This window comes from Tachypleus tridentatus, chromosome 1 (assembly GCF_004210375.1).
Source record: "Tachypleus tridentatus isolate NWPU-2018 chromosome 1, ASM421037v1, whole genome shotgun sequence".
Lineage (NCBI taxonomy): Eukaryota > Metazoa > Arthropoda > Merostomata > Xiphosura > Limulidae > Tachypleus > Tachypleus tridentatus.
In genome coordinates, this window is record NC_134825.1 from 113,909,324 (window position 1) to 113,927,830 (window position 18,507).

Below are 18,507 nucleotides of genomic sequence, written 5' to 3' on the forward strand. Positions count from 1 at the left end.
CTTACTTAGAATTAGGCTTACCTGGTGTTGAAAGAAAATCAAGTAGGGTTAGCAGTTCTGTACGTGAAGGTGTATAATGAACGAATAATTTTCCTTAAAATGTAAACGTATGACAAGATAACGTATATATAATATAAAAACGTAAGAAATATACAACTGTAATCGATGACACATTACAAAGAAAAGGTGAAATTGAAACAAATCGACGAAATTGCAGTAATAAAGATATTTTTTACCCAAAATTTAAAGAATAGTGGAGGTTTTCAGAATAGGCAACTTACGTTGGTACCTTTTTATATTTAGTACCATTACTTGGGAAGTTTGGTTTTTGGTTTGTTTTGAATTTCGCGCAAAGCTACTCGAGGGCTATCTGCGCTGCCTGGGAAGTGGGCGAGAAACATTACATTGGCTCTGTGTGTACTGTTTACTTAATTATTTCGCTATTTTGAAACATATTTAGTCGATTAATGTCAAAAATCTACAAGTGGATTTTATAATCATTTCTTATAAGAAATTTGCCCTCCCCTCTTCACTCATTCTTGTTACGCGAGACAAGGAAAATGGACTTATGGACTTAATAGAACACGTTTGTGTATCATTCAGAAGTGGGTAGACACTCTGGACAGCTGACCCCACCGTGGGCGACACACGTGATTACTTGGAAAACAAACAGCTGGCTGTTTATAGAGGGTGAGCCGAAGTTCTCCTGAAATCCACGATCGTTGTGTGTTTGTGTGCCTTTAGTAGTGTCAACTGAAGTAATAAAACTTACAAAGAGTACGTGATAAAACTGACGTTCACGTAATTGTCGTCACGATTATCGGTGATCCGACTTTGAGTGTCACGGGCTCGAGCGTCAAAAGCACCCCCTGATTCTCATATCAGCTCGCCTGGCTCATTGATTGTGACCCAGCGGCATTTATCATCCAGGCATTATAAGACAAACCAGGAAGACTCTCCGGGCTTGTTGTACCTAATAGGCACCGTGTTAATAACGACATACCAAGCTCTTAAAATCGGGCGTGGCCATCGATATGAGCAAGTGGTTGTTCGTCGAACGGTTCGAGTCCCGTCGACAAACGACTCAGTAGAAGAAAGGCTTAAAGTTAGCTCGTGTCTTAAAACTGACAGCGACCGTTTCATCGTCATTCAAGCATGACGTATAAAGCGATTTGGTGATCGATTCTGTTTACTTCTCGTGGTATGGCAGTGTCGGTGACATCAGGTCTGAATGGTGTGTGTAGAAGACACAGTTTTTAACGTGTACCAACTTTGCACGTTTGTGCTCTAATTACGTGGAGATTGGCGAACTGTCCTCAGTGAAGGGAAGTAATCGCTCGAGGTGACTGTAAAATGTTTCTGAATTTGAACAGGAGTTTCGTTAGTGGACGAACAGACGAAGAACGCTATTTTAAACCCCTAGTTAAATCCGATCACGTGAGATTTACGGGTAAGAATTTCATATTGTAACATAAAGTAACTTATTATTGTACATATCATGTGACACTGGGGTAGGTGGATTCGGGTTTCAATAACTTATTGTTGTCCATATCATGTGACGCTACAGTGGAAGGACGCGATTTGGAATTACACGAATAAACACAACGGAAATCCTACAAATAGATGTACAGGTCTCTAGATGTATGGGTAAATTGACAAGGTTATTATAACTTATTTTATGAATTTGGGTGCATACGCATTATGTGTATAAATACTGTGTTGGTGTCCATGAAACAGCTTGCTTACTTACCTCTAATATAAGTTGATACACCATAGCTTTAACACCATCATATTAGATGGAGTTAAAACAGACTTATGTGGACATGTTTGATTTTGATGAATTTTTTTTTTTTCTTAAACGGGTACAGTATAAGTGTGCAAATGTATAATGTTAAAAATCGGGTTCTGATAACCGTGGTGGGCAGAGCACAGCTGGTCCATTGTGCAAACCTGTACTTAACTGGAAATAAAGTAAGAAGGCTATTATTTAGTAAAAACTGTGTACATACACAGTTGGAAATATAGTTTAAAAAAACAACAGCAATATGGCAGTTCAGGCCTTGAAACTGACTGTTACAACATTCTTTCGTAAATCTGTAAGAATTTTTAACGTTTTGGAACAAATATTTTATGAAAGTGGCATTGCTTTACTTCGCTTCTTCTTTGTGGGTATTTGGGTATGTTGAATTTTTGACACCCAGGAGGGTCAGGTGCACAAGACCTCCATCCGTAACTTTCATGTCGGCGATTATTACATTGTTGTTGTAGTGCTTTAGGGCCAGAGTGACCCACAGTACTCTGGCCATTTTCAGGACAATGTCCATGCAATGCCTTGAGTTGCCCTTTCTTATGTATTTTTTGTTTTCTTCTTATACATATATATGTTTCCCATTATTTCTTTTATTTTTAAAAGAGAAAGGGAAAAAAAATGGAAGAGAAATATAATAAAGTGTCTCGTGCATGGTGGCCAGCTTGATTTATATTTCTTAAATTCATAGGAGAGAGGTACTTAGGACTATGTTCATCATGTATCTGTCGAGATCACATAATAAATCATTTTTATGACAGTTTTTATTATAATAATTTAGTGTATTATACAAGAGTCTATCGGGTACTGTCTCTATGTTTGCATACCTGTATATGAATGTGGTACTTTATAAGCCGAAGCTAAGATTGAAATTTCTATTTTTTGTTGTTTGTGTAATTGTTTTTGTGTTATGTTTGTCCAGGCAGGACATGCGTATTCTATTACAGGTCTACTATATGTTTTGTAGATTTTCATTATATTATCAGGTGATGAAAGTGGCATACTTGAGCTTATTTGATTGTTTTGAATTTTGCGCAAAGCTACACGAGGGCTATCTGCGCAAGCCGTCCCTAATTTAGCAGTGTAAGACTCGAGGGAAGGCAGCTAGTAATTACCGCCCACCGCCAACTCTTGGGCTACTCTTTTATCAACGAATAGTGGGATTGACTGTAACATTATAACGCCCCCACGGCTGAAAGGGCGAGCATTTGGTGTGACAGGGATTCGAACCCGCGACCCGCGGATTACGATTCGAGCGCTTTAACCACCTGGCCGTGTCGGGCTCATACTGGAGCTCCCAGATCAAAATATACTGGTTAGGGCTAAAGCAGGATCGTAGATTAACAGGCTAAACTTTAATTTTAAGTTCCGCCTTTATGCTATACTTTTGTTTAAAAGTGTAATCTATATGTGTTAGTCGTGGCCTAGTATTTAGAGTGCCCGGGCTGTGAATCCGATAATTACGTTGACGTAATAAATCGCCCTTTGCGTCTTATGGTTTTAAGTGCCATATATATGTTATCGTCAAGTCACTCTTTTCGGTCACACATAAGTACTCGGAAGTTGGGTCCTGTTTGTGAGCTAGCTTTCCTGTAGCTTGCGAATTCAAAATAAGGGACACTTATAAGCAGACATTGCTTTGTGTGAATTTTAAAAACAAAGATAATGTCTCTAAATATACGTCTCATTATACTCAAGTATTTAGGACAGATTAACCAACTTCATTGTAATAAATAGAGTGTAAAAGATTGTCGTATCATTTCAGAAGTTCCACACTTTGCTGGAAAATATTCGTTTTGGTTTTTTTTTAAGTTGTGAAATAATTCGCAAAATGCTCTTGTTTTAGGAAAAATTATGAGCTTGAAATTAAACGTCAAAATATTTAGTTAGGCCTTTTAAAAATAGGCCCAAGTCAGGTCGTTGTCAACTTGTAACCGCGACATAAACTCAAATAATTTTAACTTACCATCGGAGTTATATATCTACATTAAGTTTCAAAGTGCAGACTTGTTTTTATACTGTTCGCTACAGTTAGGGCTCGCATGTTTTATCATCTTGAGTGTTAAAATACCCAAAATAAAGGATTGACAGAGGGGTAAAACCACTCATTTTTTACTGTAAATATACTAGGAACCCGAGACTTAACTAATGGACTTTCTTTGTTAATAAGAGCAAAGCTACATATTAGACTATTTTAGCTGTACCAACCACAAGTATCAAAACCATATTTTTAGTGTTTTAAGCTCCAGTGTTACCACCAGGCTGCGTAACTAGTGAGATTGACTGAATAATTGACGGTACTTTAAATTTTTGTGTGACTCTGATTTTTAAGGACATTGTAACAATTCAAGTCACTTAATTCACACGAAGTGCTAAAAAAACGGATTTAATGAAATCGATAATTTGAGGGTTACTATACACTTATTAAATCGGGAATTGAAACAAGACTTCTGTGGTGCTGTTTTGTTTTCAATTGTGTTATATACATTGATGAAGATAAGTAAAACTGTTATGTTTCTTTTGTAATTGTTATGAATTGTTTTTCGATAATGTTTTTATGTTATGTATTGTTTACCTATTATTTTATAAGTGTTACACATTACTTAGAAAGTAATACTAATGTGAAAGATTGTTGATAGACAGACCGTGGTTTGACTTTAAACAAATACTGGGTTTGCTGCATATTTTAAATAGCACATAATAATGATATTAGTATCACTAACGTCGGGATATTTTATTATATTAGTATTTCATTTTCGATGACTTTGGTGCCTAGACGCGTATACTATTTGTTTTTTACCTTCTTCAGATAATGAGGTCATTATTTTAAGTTCACCAAAAATTTAATTTTTTTTCACACGTGCACATTTCTAACAATAGAACGTTGATAAAATAATATGACTAAGTTCCTTTCGCTCTAGTTACTTATTGTTCTAAATCATTACCCTGTGGTATCACGTTCACCTCGGGGAAAATATAGCTTTAAAGTAATATGAGTAACACATTCTTACCTAGGTGAATACCATCATAGAACATTCTGTAAAGTGTTATCTTTTGTTATCTAGAATAGATCTACAGAGAGATTTTTTGGATTGTTTAAACTAATATTGTTCTTTGTCCATTATATACTCTCGTAACTTTAAGTTTTTCATTATTTTTTTAGAACAAAAATAAAATTGATTTCCACTTTGTTACGTCGCGTGCAGTCCCTTTCTTATTTAAAATAAAGTCATAATTCATATTTACTCTGCAACACACTTCGTGAACGAACCTCCTGTTATTTGAAAAGTGTGTTTAGGAACACCACAACTTGTGGTAACAGAAAAGCGAGTTTAAGCGTAAGGTTTCTTTTTTATTTTAACAGTTTTGTAGTGTGATACCTCCCTTTCACCGTTAGTTTCATACACTATTGACAAAAACGGTTGATGTCTTCTCAACAACGTCGTCTGTTAGATCGCAACCTTCCATTAGTTGTATATAGACAAGGTAAACATTAGCAAATGGTTCGAAACTTTACCTACAGGAAAAGTCAATTATAATATATAGAAAAAAGAATTGCTACTTTAACGTTGCCTAAGTTAGGACCTCATGCACGCAACTTTATTACAACAGTAATATTCGCTAATATGTATTACTCTAGTGCCTAGTGCTTTCCAGTGTAAAAAAGAACTGTGTACGTGTTTTGAGGCAGTGGTAAGTACAGTTTTAAATAGAAACCGCCAACATATGTATATTTTTCAAGGCTTTAGTTAATATAAATACTGATTTACAACCGACGGTCATTATTTATTTCCATGTACACTGTGGTCTCAAAAAGATAATTTCATTAACTCGATGTATATGTGTATTTATGCGTATGTATGTTTGCCTATGAAATATTCAGGTAACTGTATGATTTAAAAGGTATTAAGACAGTTATTCATTCTCAGGCTAAACAGATGCCAGAAAGTGACACGGTCACTTGTGTTATGGTCGTCATCACGCTCTAGCTATCACAGTGGAGCGTGTCTGGTCAGGTTCCGCGATACTGAAGATTCAGGTTGTTGCATGACTTACATACAGTTGCTTTTACATATTGGCGTTTAAAACTATCTTTCCGTGATGTTGAAGTTTTGGAGTGATTAATAAGTAGACTGGTTTTATTATGTGTTACAATATTATAGACAGTTTTTGTTGTAATTCTTCTTTAATGTTAAAACATCAACAACAGTAGAGCAACGTATAAATATCTACTAGTCTTTGTGTGCGTGCAAAATACCAGTTACGTTACAAAGGCACGTGCTCAGAGCAAAGGACATCGGATTAACGTTTATTTTCATTAAAAAAAGTTATTGTTATAACGTCACAAAATAGCCTAAAGATTTGTGTGTTTGGAATTTCGCACAAAGCTACTCGAGGACTATCTGCGCTAGCCGTCCCTAATTTAGCAGTGTAAGACAAGAGGGAAGACAGCTAGTCATCACCACCCACCGCCAACTCTTGGGCTACTCTTTTACCAACGAATAGTGGGATTGACCATCACATTATAACGCCCCCACGGCTGAAAGGGCGAGCATGTTTGGTGCGATCGGGATTCGAACCCGCGACCCTCAGATTACGAGTCGAACGCCTTAACACGCTTGGCCATGCCGGGCCAGCCTAAAGATAGAATCTTAAAATGATTTCCATACTGCTGAGGGCTTATCTTTTTATACAATTAAAACAGTGCACTCGAATTAAGAATAAACTTTTAGCACGTGAATACTACGTCACTGAATGTTGTATTTTATTTACTTGTTTGTAATAATAAACTGAATTTAGGTTAGAAGTATTAGTATTTGTATACCACTTTGATGTTCTTCCATCTTATATAAAAAAGAAATGTTTAGTGCTAACTATATTGTTACATTTTCTGTTTTATTTATAAATATTTATGAAGGTTATACGGCCCGGCGCTGCATGGCAACGTGGGTTAAGGGTTCGAATCCCTGTTACACCAAACTTGCTCGTCCTTTCAGCCACTTGGAAGTAAAAGTTCATTGAAAGTGTATCATAAAAACGTAATTCAACGTCTCTCTTCTACATATATTTTTATCCACTTATTATATAATTTTCTCCTTCAAGAAACACACATATAGAGACGAAATGCTCCTTTTTACTTTGTTTTTTGGAGTCAGAAACGTAACGCACTTTTTCTTGTACGAAACTAGGACATTCTTTTTGGTGTAGCGTTTGGTGTACATGTCCTCACGTGATTCCAATGTATTTCCGAACGTCAGTTTTGGGCGTGCCAAATGATTCTGTGAGTGAGTTTACCTTGTTATCATGACCTAAGCTGATCGAATGGAATATATTAAGTGTGCCTGCGTGCCTATTTGTACCTGGTAAAAATAGTTTATTTTCTGAGCACGTCGAGCATGTGTGTGTGTTTGGCATGTAATGAAACATTCAAAATCGATAGAACACAGCCTCTATAAGAACATAATCTCTCACTGACAGGAACGCCTTCTTTTAGTCATGACTTTTACTTTTGAATGTAACACGTAAGAATTACTAGTGTAATGAGTTCTTCAGGCGTTGTTTACAATGACAGATTACAAATTAATATCGCTGTTTCTGTATATGCTTCTAATTAAGATATCTTGCTTAAACCAGATGATAGGGGTCTTGTCTGTCTGGTTGCCGCACATAACGACAGATTATAGGTTTTGTTGAACGTGTCTTGTTTATCTGGTTGCCTCACAAAACGACAGATTACAGGTTTTATAGAACGGGTTTTGTCAATCTGTTCATCGTACACAACGGCAGATGACAGGTTTTGTAGAACGGCTCTTATCTGTCTGGTTGTTGTACACAACGACAGATAACGTGTTTTATAGAACGGGTCTTGTTTGTCTAGTTGTCTTGCACAACGACAGGTTACGGGTTTCGTTGAACGAGTGTTGTCTCTCAGATTGGTGGTTCCCATTACAACAAAATCCGCTGCACGTTGTGTGTGCTGAAACAGTGACAGTTAAACCTTAGATAAGAGTAGCTTAGAGTTGGCGGTTGGTGCTATTAAATAGCTTCCCCTCAGTAGCTTTGCGCAAAATTCTACAACGGTGACATAAGAGCTGTTGAAAATGTGTTTTCAGAAGTTGTTTTTCGTTTTATTCAGTTAATAACTGAGTTTTTTGCTTGAGAGGAAATAGTGTGACGTTTATCATTCTAGAAACTTTATATTTTCTCATAAAACTTAGAAAACAAAGGAAAAAAAATACCAGAAGATCTGGTAGAGCACTTTGTAGTTTGTGTTCCGTCCGTTGATGGGACATCGCTAAGCCTATGGACTTAGAACACTGGAATTCGAGGTTCGTTTTCGCACAGTAGTCACAGCAGGTAGCGGAATGTAGCCTGTGTTCAAAACATATTAAAAAACTATTTACTTAACACTTTCACTTTTTATGAAAATAAAATTCATAAAACACATACGTATGTTGAAAAATTTTTTAGAATTAATACAGGGGAAAAAAACCAGCACTTTGTTCACCAGGCTAAGGAGTTTACCGTTCAGCTTACAAAGTGGACATTTGCAATCTGAAGAGAGAAATTCGGATATAACGTGCACCACGCAACTTTGTCCAGTTCATTTTCTAGTAGGTTTTCGTACGTGTACGAGTGTGCGGGGTCACTACATTTTTTTATCCTGTCCCCAGCGCTCTTGTAATTTGCAGGAATACATGCGTGATAAGAAATAATGAGAAGGAAACTGATAGAAAGTTGATTAGTGTTTGGATCTTGTATGATTTGTGTCTTCTCTGCATGCGCTTTTTTCTCTATAAATTATGGATTGTGAATACTAAATATTTATATTGAACAGCTTAAAATCCATTTCTTCGTACCAGTCATTTAGTGATGGAAGAGTCTGATGATATAAAGACATTTGAAACGAGCGCAAGACTCCTTAATTGTAACAAGAAAAAAGGTGAAACTTTCTAACATATCCTCTTTCTTTATGTAGAAGCCATAACTGTGTTGATAATATATGTTATGTTTCCAACATATCCTCTTTCTTTATGTAGAAGCCATAACTGTGTTGATAATATCTGTCATGTTTCCAACATATCCTCTTTCTTTATGCAGAAGCCATAACTGTGTTGATAATATCTGTTATGATTCCAACATATCCTTTTTCTTTATGTTGAATCCATAACTGTGTTCATAATGTGTTATGTTTCCAACATATCCTCTTGCTTTATGTAGAAGTCATAACTGTGTTGATGATGTGTTATGATTCCTACAGTTCCCATTTTGTTAAAGCATGATTGTGTTTTTATTGTATAGAATTTGTTTCCTTCTTGTCTAATTCCACCAATCTGAACAATGTATGGGTACATAATAATAATAAATATTCCCATTTCTTTCTCTTTATGTGTTTCGTAAATCTTTTTTTACCTAACCAATGTTTCTACATAACAGAGTGACAATCGTTCCTTATTCGGTGTTTTTTCTCGTTCGGTACATAACTTATTCGATATTTTTAAGTATAATCTCATTCGCCCCACGGCTATGTTTTTTTATATCGGTGTCATCTATATCATAGTTTGTGAAACTTCTCCATTACCAGGAACGGATTTGATGTTTCTTTAATCTGTCGCATTCCACGTGCAACGCGTTACTGTTCGCGTATTAATATTCCATGGTTGCGACGGACCCGATGGTTGAAAAGTTACTGGTCTATTCATCTTTGTCATATTTACCACCTTACGCAACGTTGAGAAATGTGTTTCTTGTGACAGACAAAAGTTTCAGACTTTTCAGAATCTGAAAATTCCCCAGCGTAAGAAATGAACCGGGTAGAAATAAACTGGATTCATTCTGGAGAAGGTTACATAAGTACAGTATGCAGTTATGGTTGTTGTTCTTTAAGACCAGGGATGGCGAACTTTTGTGAGAATGTGTGTCCAAATTGGAGATAATCTAAAAACTCTCTTGCGTGCTCGTGGTAATTGTTATCAGCAAATTATCGTTTATTATTATTCTCAATTAATTTAAATGAAACAGCTTTAGAAGTTACATGTTATGAATAACTATAGTAATTCATAAGAAATGAAATTAATTCACTGGTAACAATAATAATGAATTTTTTTTAGGGAGAAAGATGGAGTCGTCTTGCTTACTTAGGTTTATCCATTGTTTTATTATTAACAGAAACCATTTTGTGAAATGATGAACTTTGGTTCATATAATGTAACATAAGAAATAAGGAAAATAAAGCAAGCATATTTTGTTCTTAATGAGACTTTAGCTGCTACACCGATGATAACAGATATTTTATATCAGGCTTGTGTTTGATTGTTCGAGAGCTATACACCGACGATAACAGATATTTTATATCAGGCCTGTGTTTGATAGAGCTATACAGACGATAACAGATATTTTATATCAGGCTTGTGTTTGATTGTTTGAGAGCTATACACCGACGATAACAGATATTTTATATCAGGCCTGTGTTTGATTGTTTGAGAGCTATAACCGACGATAACAGATATTTTATATCGATTGTTCGAGAGCTATACACCGACGATAACAGATATTTTATATCAGGCCTGTGTTTGATTGTTTGAGAACTATACACCGACGATAACAGATATTTTATATCAGGCCTGTGTTTGATTGTTTGAGAGATATACCCCGACGATAACAGATATTTTATATCAGGTCTGTGTTTGATTGTTTGAGAGCTATAAACCGACGATAATAGATATTTTATATCAGGCTTGTGTTTGATTGTTTGAGAACTATATATTTTATATCACCGACGATAACAGATATTTTATATCAGGCCTGTGTTTGATTGTTTGAGAGCTATAAACCGACGATAATAGATATTTTATATCAGGCTTGTGTTTGATTGTTTGAGAGATATACACCGACGATAACAGATATTTTATATCAGGCCTGTGTTTGATTGTTTGAGAGATATACACCGACGACAACAGATATTTTATATCAGGCCTGTGTTTGATTGTTTGAGAGCTATACATACAGGACTAGTTTCATCAGCAAGTGTATTCCTATAATTACACTTTACATCATTGAAAATAATGACTTACAAAAATATGTTGATAAAAATAATCTTAATATTGACATTTTTCAGACAATCCAAACTTTCAGGAATACAATTCCAGAATGTCAGAACCTCATTTTGTATGTTAGTCACTAACTGATCTCTTTCAATATTTTCTAGTTCAGCTCTTAAGTCGGCAAATTTATGTCTCCAGATTGAGCTGTTCTGTAAATGAATCCGTTCTATCTCAACATTATCCAAGTCAGTGATGTCGAGAAAACCCGCTTGTAGAGAAATATATATGCAAAAACGGCTCGTTTGGGTTGAGAAAATAGTTTACATAGAAGAGCGAACAACGTTTCGACCTTCTTCGGTCATCGTCAGGTTCACAAAGAAAGAGGTAACTGACCGGAAGCTGACCACTGAGGCCTATACTATGTAAAAACTACACTGACAAACACCACACCAACATTATTTATAAAATACAATGTGATAACTGCCACGACTTCTATATTGGAGAAACAAGTAGAAAAATGGAAACCAGATTCAAAGAACATAAAAAGTCACCTTCACACGTTTTCGAACACTGCAAGTCAAATAAACACAACATAACCATAGAAAACACTCAAAAAGTAAATAAAGAAACAAACATAAACAAACGCAAAATTAAAGAAGCCTTACTTATACAACAACTTAAACCCAAAATAAACCAATATAAAGGAACGCCTTTATACCTATATTAATATAATAAAATAGATAAAATTATATATTCAAATATCTAACACCGCTCTCTACATTCCGACACTCCGTTACACAACCCCTTTCAAACATGTGGTCAGCTTCCGGTCTGTAAATGAATCCGTTCTATCTCAACATTATCCAAGTCAATCCACTATAACATTTCCAGTTTGTCTATCGTTACACTGTCTGCATACTTTATAAATTTTATAGTTTCTTCAAATAATCTGAACATACTAAATATTAAAGAAAAATTGTTCAAAATTTGAATTAAGGATGATTGAAAATCGCATCCGATAGTACAACAGTAAGTCTACGGATTTACAACGTTACAATTAGGTGTTCGATTCCCCTCGGTGGGACAAGCATTTGCAAATTCCGAATGTATAGTTGCCCATGGATTTCAAAATCTGTCATTTTTTTTTTTTAGGTTTGAGAAATATTTAAAAGTACCATTGTAAACATTACGTTTACAAATTTTCAGTGTGATTTCAAACATAACATGAAACGTTTTGCCATATCCATACAGTTTGGTGTTCAAGTAATTTAAATGTGAGGAGAAATCTGTGGAAAACATCAATCATCAAAACCCACAAAACATCAGATAATTCTTTACAAGTTAATTTATCATTTGTCAAGAACAGACGAATTTCATCCAAACACTTAAAAAATCGTTTAAGGACAGAACCTTTACTTAGCCAGCGAACATTGTCGTACATATGTAGTCCTGTGTACACCGAATACGCCTCTCTCAGTAAATTCTGAAATTTTTCAGAGCATGTGCAGTAATAAAATGAACTACCTTGGTTACACTTTCCATCACTTTTCCAAACTCCTTAAGTCCATCTTTTGCGCACGAAGTCTCCTCGTGTATAATACTATAATAGCCTACCATTGGATGTCCAACATACTTAACAAACAGATTTACAAAACCTGCTTCTTTACCAATCGTGCTGGGTGCACCACCAGTTATCATGGAAACTATTTTTGAAAGGTCAACCTGTCGATTGGATAATTCGTTTACTAGTGCCTTACATATTTCAGCCTCTGTGGTTTGTTCAGGTAACGTTACCATGTTAACCAGTTCTTCACATTTCATCGCCCCTTCAAAATCAAGCAGTAATGGCTAGTCTAGCTGATGATGTAACATCAGTGCTCTTATCAAGACAAATGGAAAGGAATTTACATGAACCAATATATTTTATTAGCAGTTCTGCTATGTTTGTTTCCATTTTTTAATATTGTATCCTTTACTGTATTTCTACTCACTGGCAATTCCTTAGTGCGCTACATATTTTTTCTTGTTCTGGAAAATCGTCAAAAACGAAAGGAGCACGTTTTAGCCACGATTCTTTAATATACTCCACATTACTATGTGGTTTTCCATGTTGAGCAATAACCTTTGAAATCTCAAAACTAGCAACAACTACGTTGGAACTACCTGAAACAAATTTTGTCAAAACATTTGACTGCACGTTGTTGTTGCTGACTTCTAGAAAAATGTGTTCTTTTTGTTCTTGCTCACTCTTATAACAAACCCATGTATGACAGTTTCGTAATGCCGCTTTACAGAAGAAGTCCTGCACACCACTGTTTCACAACATAATGATTATCACCCTTTTGATCATGACAAATCTTTCAGTCCACAACTCTTGAAAACTTCTACTGTTGTTCCTTTCATTGGAACGTTGTCGTTTTTCTGTTGGTTGAGCCGACATTCTGTCAAGCTGAGAGGGTAAATATAATTTAAAAATATCTCACTAATTAAGTTAAAATGTATGTGTTTTCTGAGAGCAAAGCCACATCGGATTATTTGCTGTATCTACCGAGGCGAATCGAACTCCTGATTTTAGCATTGTAAATTTGACGACTTACCGCTGTCCCAGTAGGAGACAACTTAATACGATAATTTAACTTACCGTAACATAACAGCATGTGAAAATTTATGTCAGTGCTATAAAAAAAAATCTATCACTAACTAAGTTATAAACAGATATACGCATGCCACGCTAAATAACGTAATTTTAACAATATAATTCATATATTTACTGCGAAAAAATAAATGCATGTTTACCTTTATTATCACTAAATATCCAGTATTCACTCACAAACAACAGAAGTAAAATATAAGCACAACGAAGCCAATACTAACAGTTTGCTTTTATTTTTACTGAAATGTGCTGGGTCTGTGAGGAATTCAAAACGTGTCATCCAATGTCACATGTTCTCACAAAGCTGGCGCCAAGAGGTCATGGGACGTCTCCTGTGAACGTTTCTCATTGCTTCCGGGTTGGAAAAAATCATTCTCTGGCGTATTTGGCAATAATGATAATCATTATATACATATGTTATGGGTTAGCGTTAGGGTTTAAAGAATCAAGCCTACACAATACCAGCTACACAGTACGGTCTAAAATAGTGATTGCAAACCGAACCTGTAACGTAACTGGTATTGTGCAAAACTCCATGAATAAAATCAGGAATTGCTCTTACGGTGAGTATTGTCGTCATAACTTTTCCATGTCGTTGCTTTGAATGCATTCTTTTGTTTGTAGCGTAATTCATTTAAGTTATGTAAACCATTATTTCACAACAGCATGTGTATGCCCGCTTATAACTGGAAATTGCTGAACAACCACTTGTCGCCAAACTTTGGAAACTCTGCTGGATGCCGTTGGAGGTTCGGCGATCGTATCTAATCCACCTGTATCACCCCCAAGAGCTCACGTGTCCTCCTGCTGTGAACGTTTACATCATCTAGGTTGCAATACAGGCTTGCGGATGCGGCGTTTAAGTTTTTATTTTATCCCATACCTACATATGTTATACTATTAATAAATAAAAACTTAAAGGGGTTGTTGTTTTTTCAGTATTTACCTGGTCACTAATAGAGTTTGGTTTGAATTTCGCGCAAAGCTACTCTAGGGATATCTGCGCTAGCCGTCCCTAATTTAGTAGTGTAAGACTAGAGGGAAGGCAGCTAGTCGTCATCACCCTATTAATATATAAAAACTTAAAGGGGTTGTTGTTTTTTCAGTATTTACCTGGTCACTAATAGAGTTTGGTTTGAATTTCGCGCAAAGCTACTCTAGGGCTATCTGCGCTAGCCGTCCCTAATTTAGCAGTGTAAGACTAGAGGGAAGGCAGCTAGTCGTCATCACCCTCCGCCAACTCTTGGGCTACTCTTCTACCAAATAATTAACTGTCATGTTATAACGCCCCCAATGCTGAGAGAGCGAGCATGTTTGGTGTGACGGGGATTCAAACCCGTGACCCTCAGATTACGAGTCGAGTGCCTTAACCATCTGGCCATGCCGGGCTACACTAATACAGTAGTTCAGAGCGAAGAAATATGGCCTGTTACGTAAATAGAGACGTCGAGACTTGGCTGAGTTTACTTAGTTCATACAACGTCATATCTAGTTTTCTTGTCATCTTAGTAACTGGTCTGTGTTAATCGTGTCTATTCAACTTTCTATGGACTACAGACGGAAGTCCGGAAAATATAGTCCACATCTAAACAGTAATTTAAAAAAAATACTTCATGAAAACTATTAAAATGGAATGAAATGTAAAATGTAAAAAAAACAAAGGCGAACAATAAAGTGTCCACACCTATCACTATGGCTTAACATGCACGTGTGATGGATAAGCGACTTTATTTAATATCAGTTGTTTGAACCTTGTCATACTAGTTTTATAACAGTTTCAGTTAATAGCTAACGTTGCTCGATGTTCTTGTACTGTTAGCAAACTGACATGAAGCAGTTAAGACCACTTGAATCAGCTAACGAATTATTTTGTATTAACCCTAATCCCCATTGTTGTTTCTCACATGAACTGATACTTTTATATCCCCTCACGACTACGCAGAGTTTAAAATCCAAATGTGATCATATAAAAATATCGTTTAACAGTCAGCAGTTTGTACCACTGATATTGTTGTCATGGTGATGCTCTTTGGTGGTAGGCAACTGTGATAAGCATCGCTGATACTGTTGTCATGGTGATGCTCCCTAGTGGTTGACAGTTGCAATTAGAAACTGTTGTAAGATACCCGTCTCACCGTTAGCAGGGATTAGAGGCATTGTCAAGAGTTTGAATGTATACCAATGAACGTTCGCCACTTCCTCGAGTCTGTCAAACGTGGATGGTAGATATATATCGCAACCATGTTTTAAAAATATGTATGGTTGGTTAACAGCTAGCATGTTCGTTTCAATAAAAATTCCATTAACACTTTACACTGTAGAAGTGAAATAGTTAATCACGTGAGCACACACGGATTTAATCATTTGACAGAACCGTGATGTTGTTCACGTGCTGGTATTACTATTATTAACAGTGTATTTGGTTCGTGATGACGATAAAACCCACTTGTAGAGAAAATTATATATGTAAAAACAACTGGTATGGATAGAGAAAGCACTATGTATAGGAGCGAACAAGTTTCGACCTTCTTTGGTCATTGTTAGGTTCACAAAAAAAGAAAGAGATAACTGACCGATAGCTGACCACATGTTTGAAGGCGGTTGTGTTGGAATGTAGAGGGCGTGCTTAGATGTTTGATTATATTTATTAATATAGGTATAAAGGTGTTCCTTTGTATTGGTTTATTTTGAATTAGCCTTTTTGGAATTTACAAAGTTGAATTATAGAGTACGTGGTTTCGTATTCAAACTGAGTTCTATCGGTAATAACTTACTGACAATATTAAAAGCTCGTGGTGTAAAAGAAGTCACTGGTGTTAATAACAGGACAGAAAACTTCGGGTGTGATGGTGATACACCAAAGAGTACTTTGGCATGATATGGAAAGTGACAATAGGTGGAGTACGTGTCTTGGTCATGCTTTAAAGCTTTGTTAAGAAACTAATATTGTTGTCGTATTTCTACGCTGAAGTGGAATGCTGGAAATGGAAGACAAGTTCGACTAAGCTAGTATATGTTTAAACTATATATAGCCTAAAGTCGTGTTTGTTTCAGCACTGAGTGAACAAACTTTAACGGTTAGAACTTGCTAAACCACTGTCACGTGAGATCATATTCTAATCATCTTTGCTAAGAAAGTTGCGTCACTTTTGAACCGTGCGAAGCGATTTCTCTTTTACGCAATTACAAAAATGAGACGAAGAATATCCAAAGGGCATTATTCATATTTTATAATAATTTATAAATTAATATAGTCCATATAAATATCTGGTTTCCATTTTCATTTCGTGCACGTATTTCTACGCGCGTCTTTTCGTGTTCGTCGCGATTATACTTTCGTGCGAATATTTAGATGTTCAGCGTCGTTTCTCGTACCACGCACCATAAACATTCGTATCCTAAAATTATTTCCTTCTTGTGAAAAAAAAAATTATAATTCAGGCTTAGAATGGACACTTAATAAAGTAAAGTCACACGCTGGTCACCGATGGGGTTAAAATATTATAACGATAATATTACAGGTTCAATTTTCCACGATAAACAGAGAGCAAGTAACCAATTGTGTAGCTTTGCGGTAAAAACAGCTTATGGCGTTGATGACAGATTGAGCGTCCTGTCTTTTTTGCCCTACATTTTTATTGGAACATTGCACGGATTGAACACTGTTTTTTCCCTAATTCTACTGCTCCTCAATCCCTGTGGATCAGTAGCAAATCTGAAGGCTTATAACGAATCGTGTTTCGATACCCGTGATGGACACATTACAGTAACCCATTTGGTTGTTTTGAGCTTAACAGCAAACAAACAAACAAAAATTCTTTAAGAAAGCGAACCTAGCCTGGTGGTTGGAGGCGCTTGGCTCATAATCTGCGGGTTACGAATTCGAATCCCCATCACACCCGGCATAACAAGGTGGTTAAGGCGTGCTCGCCCTTTCAGCCGTGAGGGCGTTATAATGTGACGGTCAATCCCACTATTCGTTGGTAAAAAGAGTAGCCCAAGAGTTGACGGTGGGTGGTGATGACTAGCTGCCTTCCCTCTAGTCTTACACTGCTAAATTAGGGACGGCAAGCACAGATAGTCCTCGAGTAGTTTTGTGCGAAATTCAAAACAAACGCCTGTACCCCGCTAGTACAGCGGTAAATCTACGGATTTACAACGCTAAAATCAGGGGTTCGATTCCTCTCAGCAGATAATCCGATGTGACTTTGCTGTAACCCACAACCCATCACACCAAACATGCTTGCTCTTTCAGATGTGGGGTGTTACAGTATGATGTTAAATCCCATTATTCGTTGGTAAAAGATTAGCCCAAGAGTTGGCGGTGGGTGATGTTGATTAGCTGCCTTTCCTGTAGTCTATCAATGCTAAACGATGGGCGGCTAGCGCACATAGATCTCGTGTGGCTTTGCATGAAATTCAGAAACAAACCAATAGTTAAGAAAAGATCATAACAACTTGGTAGAAGCGAAGTACTAGTTATATGTGTGTGTGTGTGTTTTCATATAGCAAAGCCAAATCAGGCTATTTGCTGAGTCCACCGAGAAGAATCGAAACCCTGATTGAAGCGTTGTGAATCCGTAGACTTACCGCTGTACTCGCTTTACAAGTTATGTCTGTACAGATCCAACCAAACTTCTAAATGCTTCAAAAGGTAATTTTTGTTTTAAACTCATCTTCAACAAGATCTGTGGGTTTCCTTTTCGGTTTTTAGTTCCTCAGTTACTATCTGTATGTATAAGAAATAACCTGGACTCACGAACACCTTTCCTATTTGCTATGGTGAGAAGTGTTTTAGTGACGTAATAATAATTTGTTCGTAGTATAGGTATTGGTTGTTACTGCCGTCTTATTGTCACGATTCTTGCGCATGCTCATAACAAACTTTTTTTTTCGTATATATGTCCATAACCATGAAGAATTGCTATTCGTTTGTTTGTTTGTTTTTTTAGAGCAGGGGTGTGCAACAGGCGGCCCGCGAGCCACAACCCGGCCCGCCAAGT

At 36.4% G+C, this 18,507-nt stretch overlaps 1 protein-coding gene across 7 annotated transcripts in view; it reads left to right on the forward strand.

Moving 5' to 3' along the window:
* Positions 1–269: 269 nt before the first annotated feature.
* The window catches only part of LOC143258629 (uncharacterized), a 58,025-nt gene continuing 39,787 nt past the window's right edge, over positions 270–18,507 (forward strand). For 3 of the 7 annotated variants that reach the window (XM_076517920.1, XM_076517929.1, XM_076517949.1), the window contains exon 1: positions 271–1,450. In XM_076517920.1, the coding sequence (XP_076374035.1) occupies positions 1,354–1,450 (97 nt within the window). In that variant the 5' untranslated portion in view covers positions 271–1,353. Of the gene's footprint in view, positions 1,451–18,507 lie in introns of all 7 variants that reach the window. The other 4 variants (XM_076517880.1, XM_076517940.1, XR_013032444.1 and 1 more) reach the window with 3 other exon arrangements.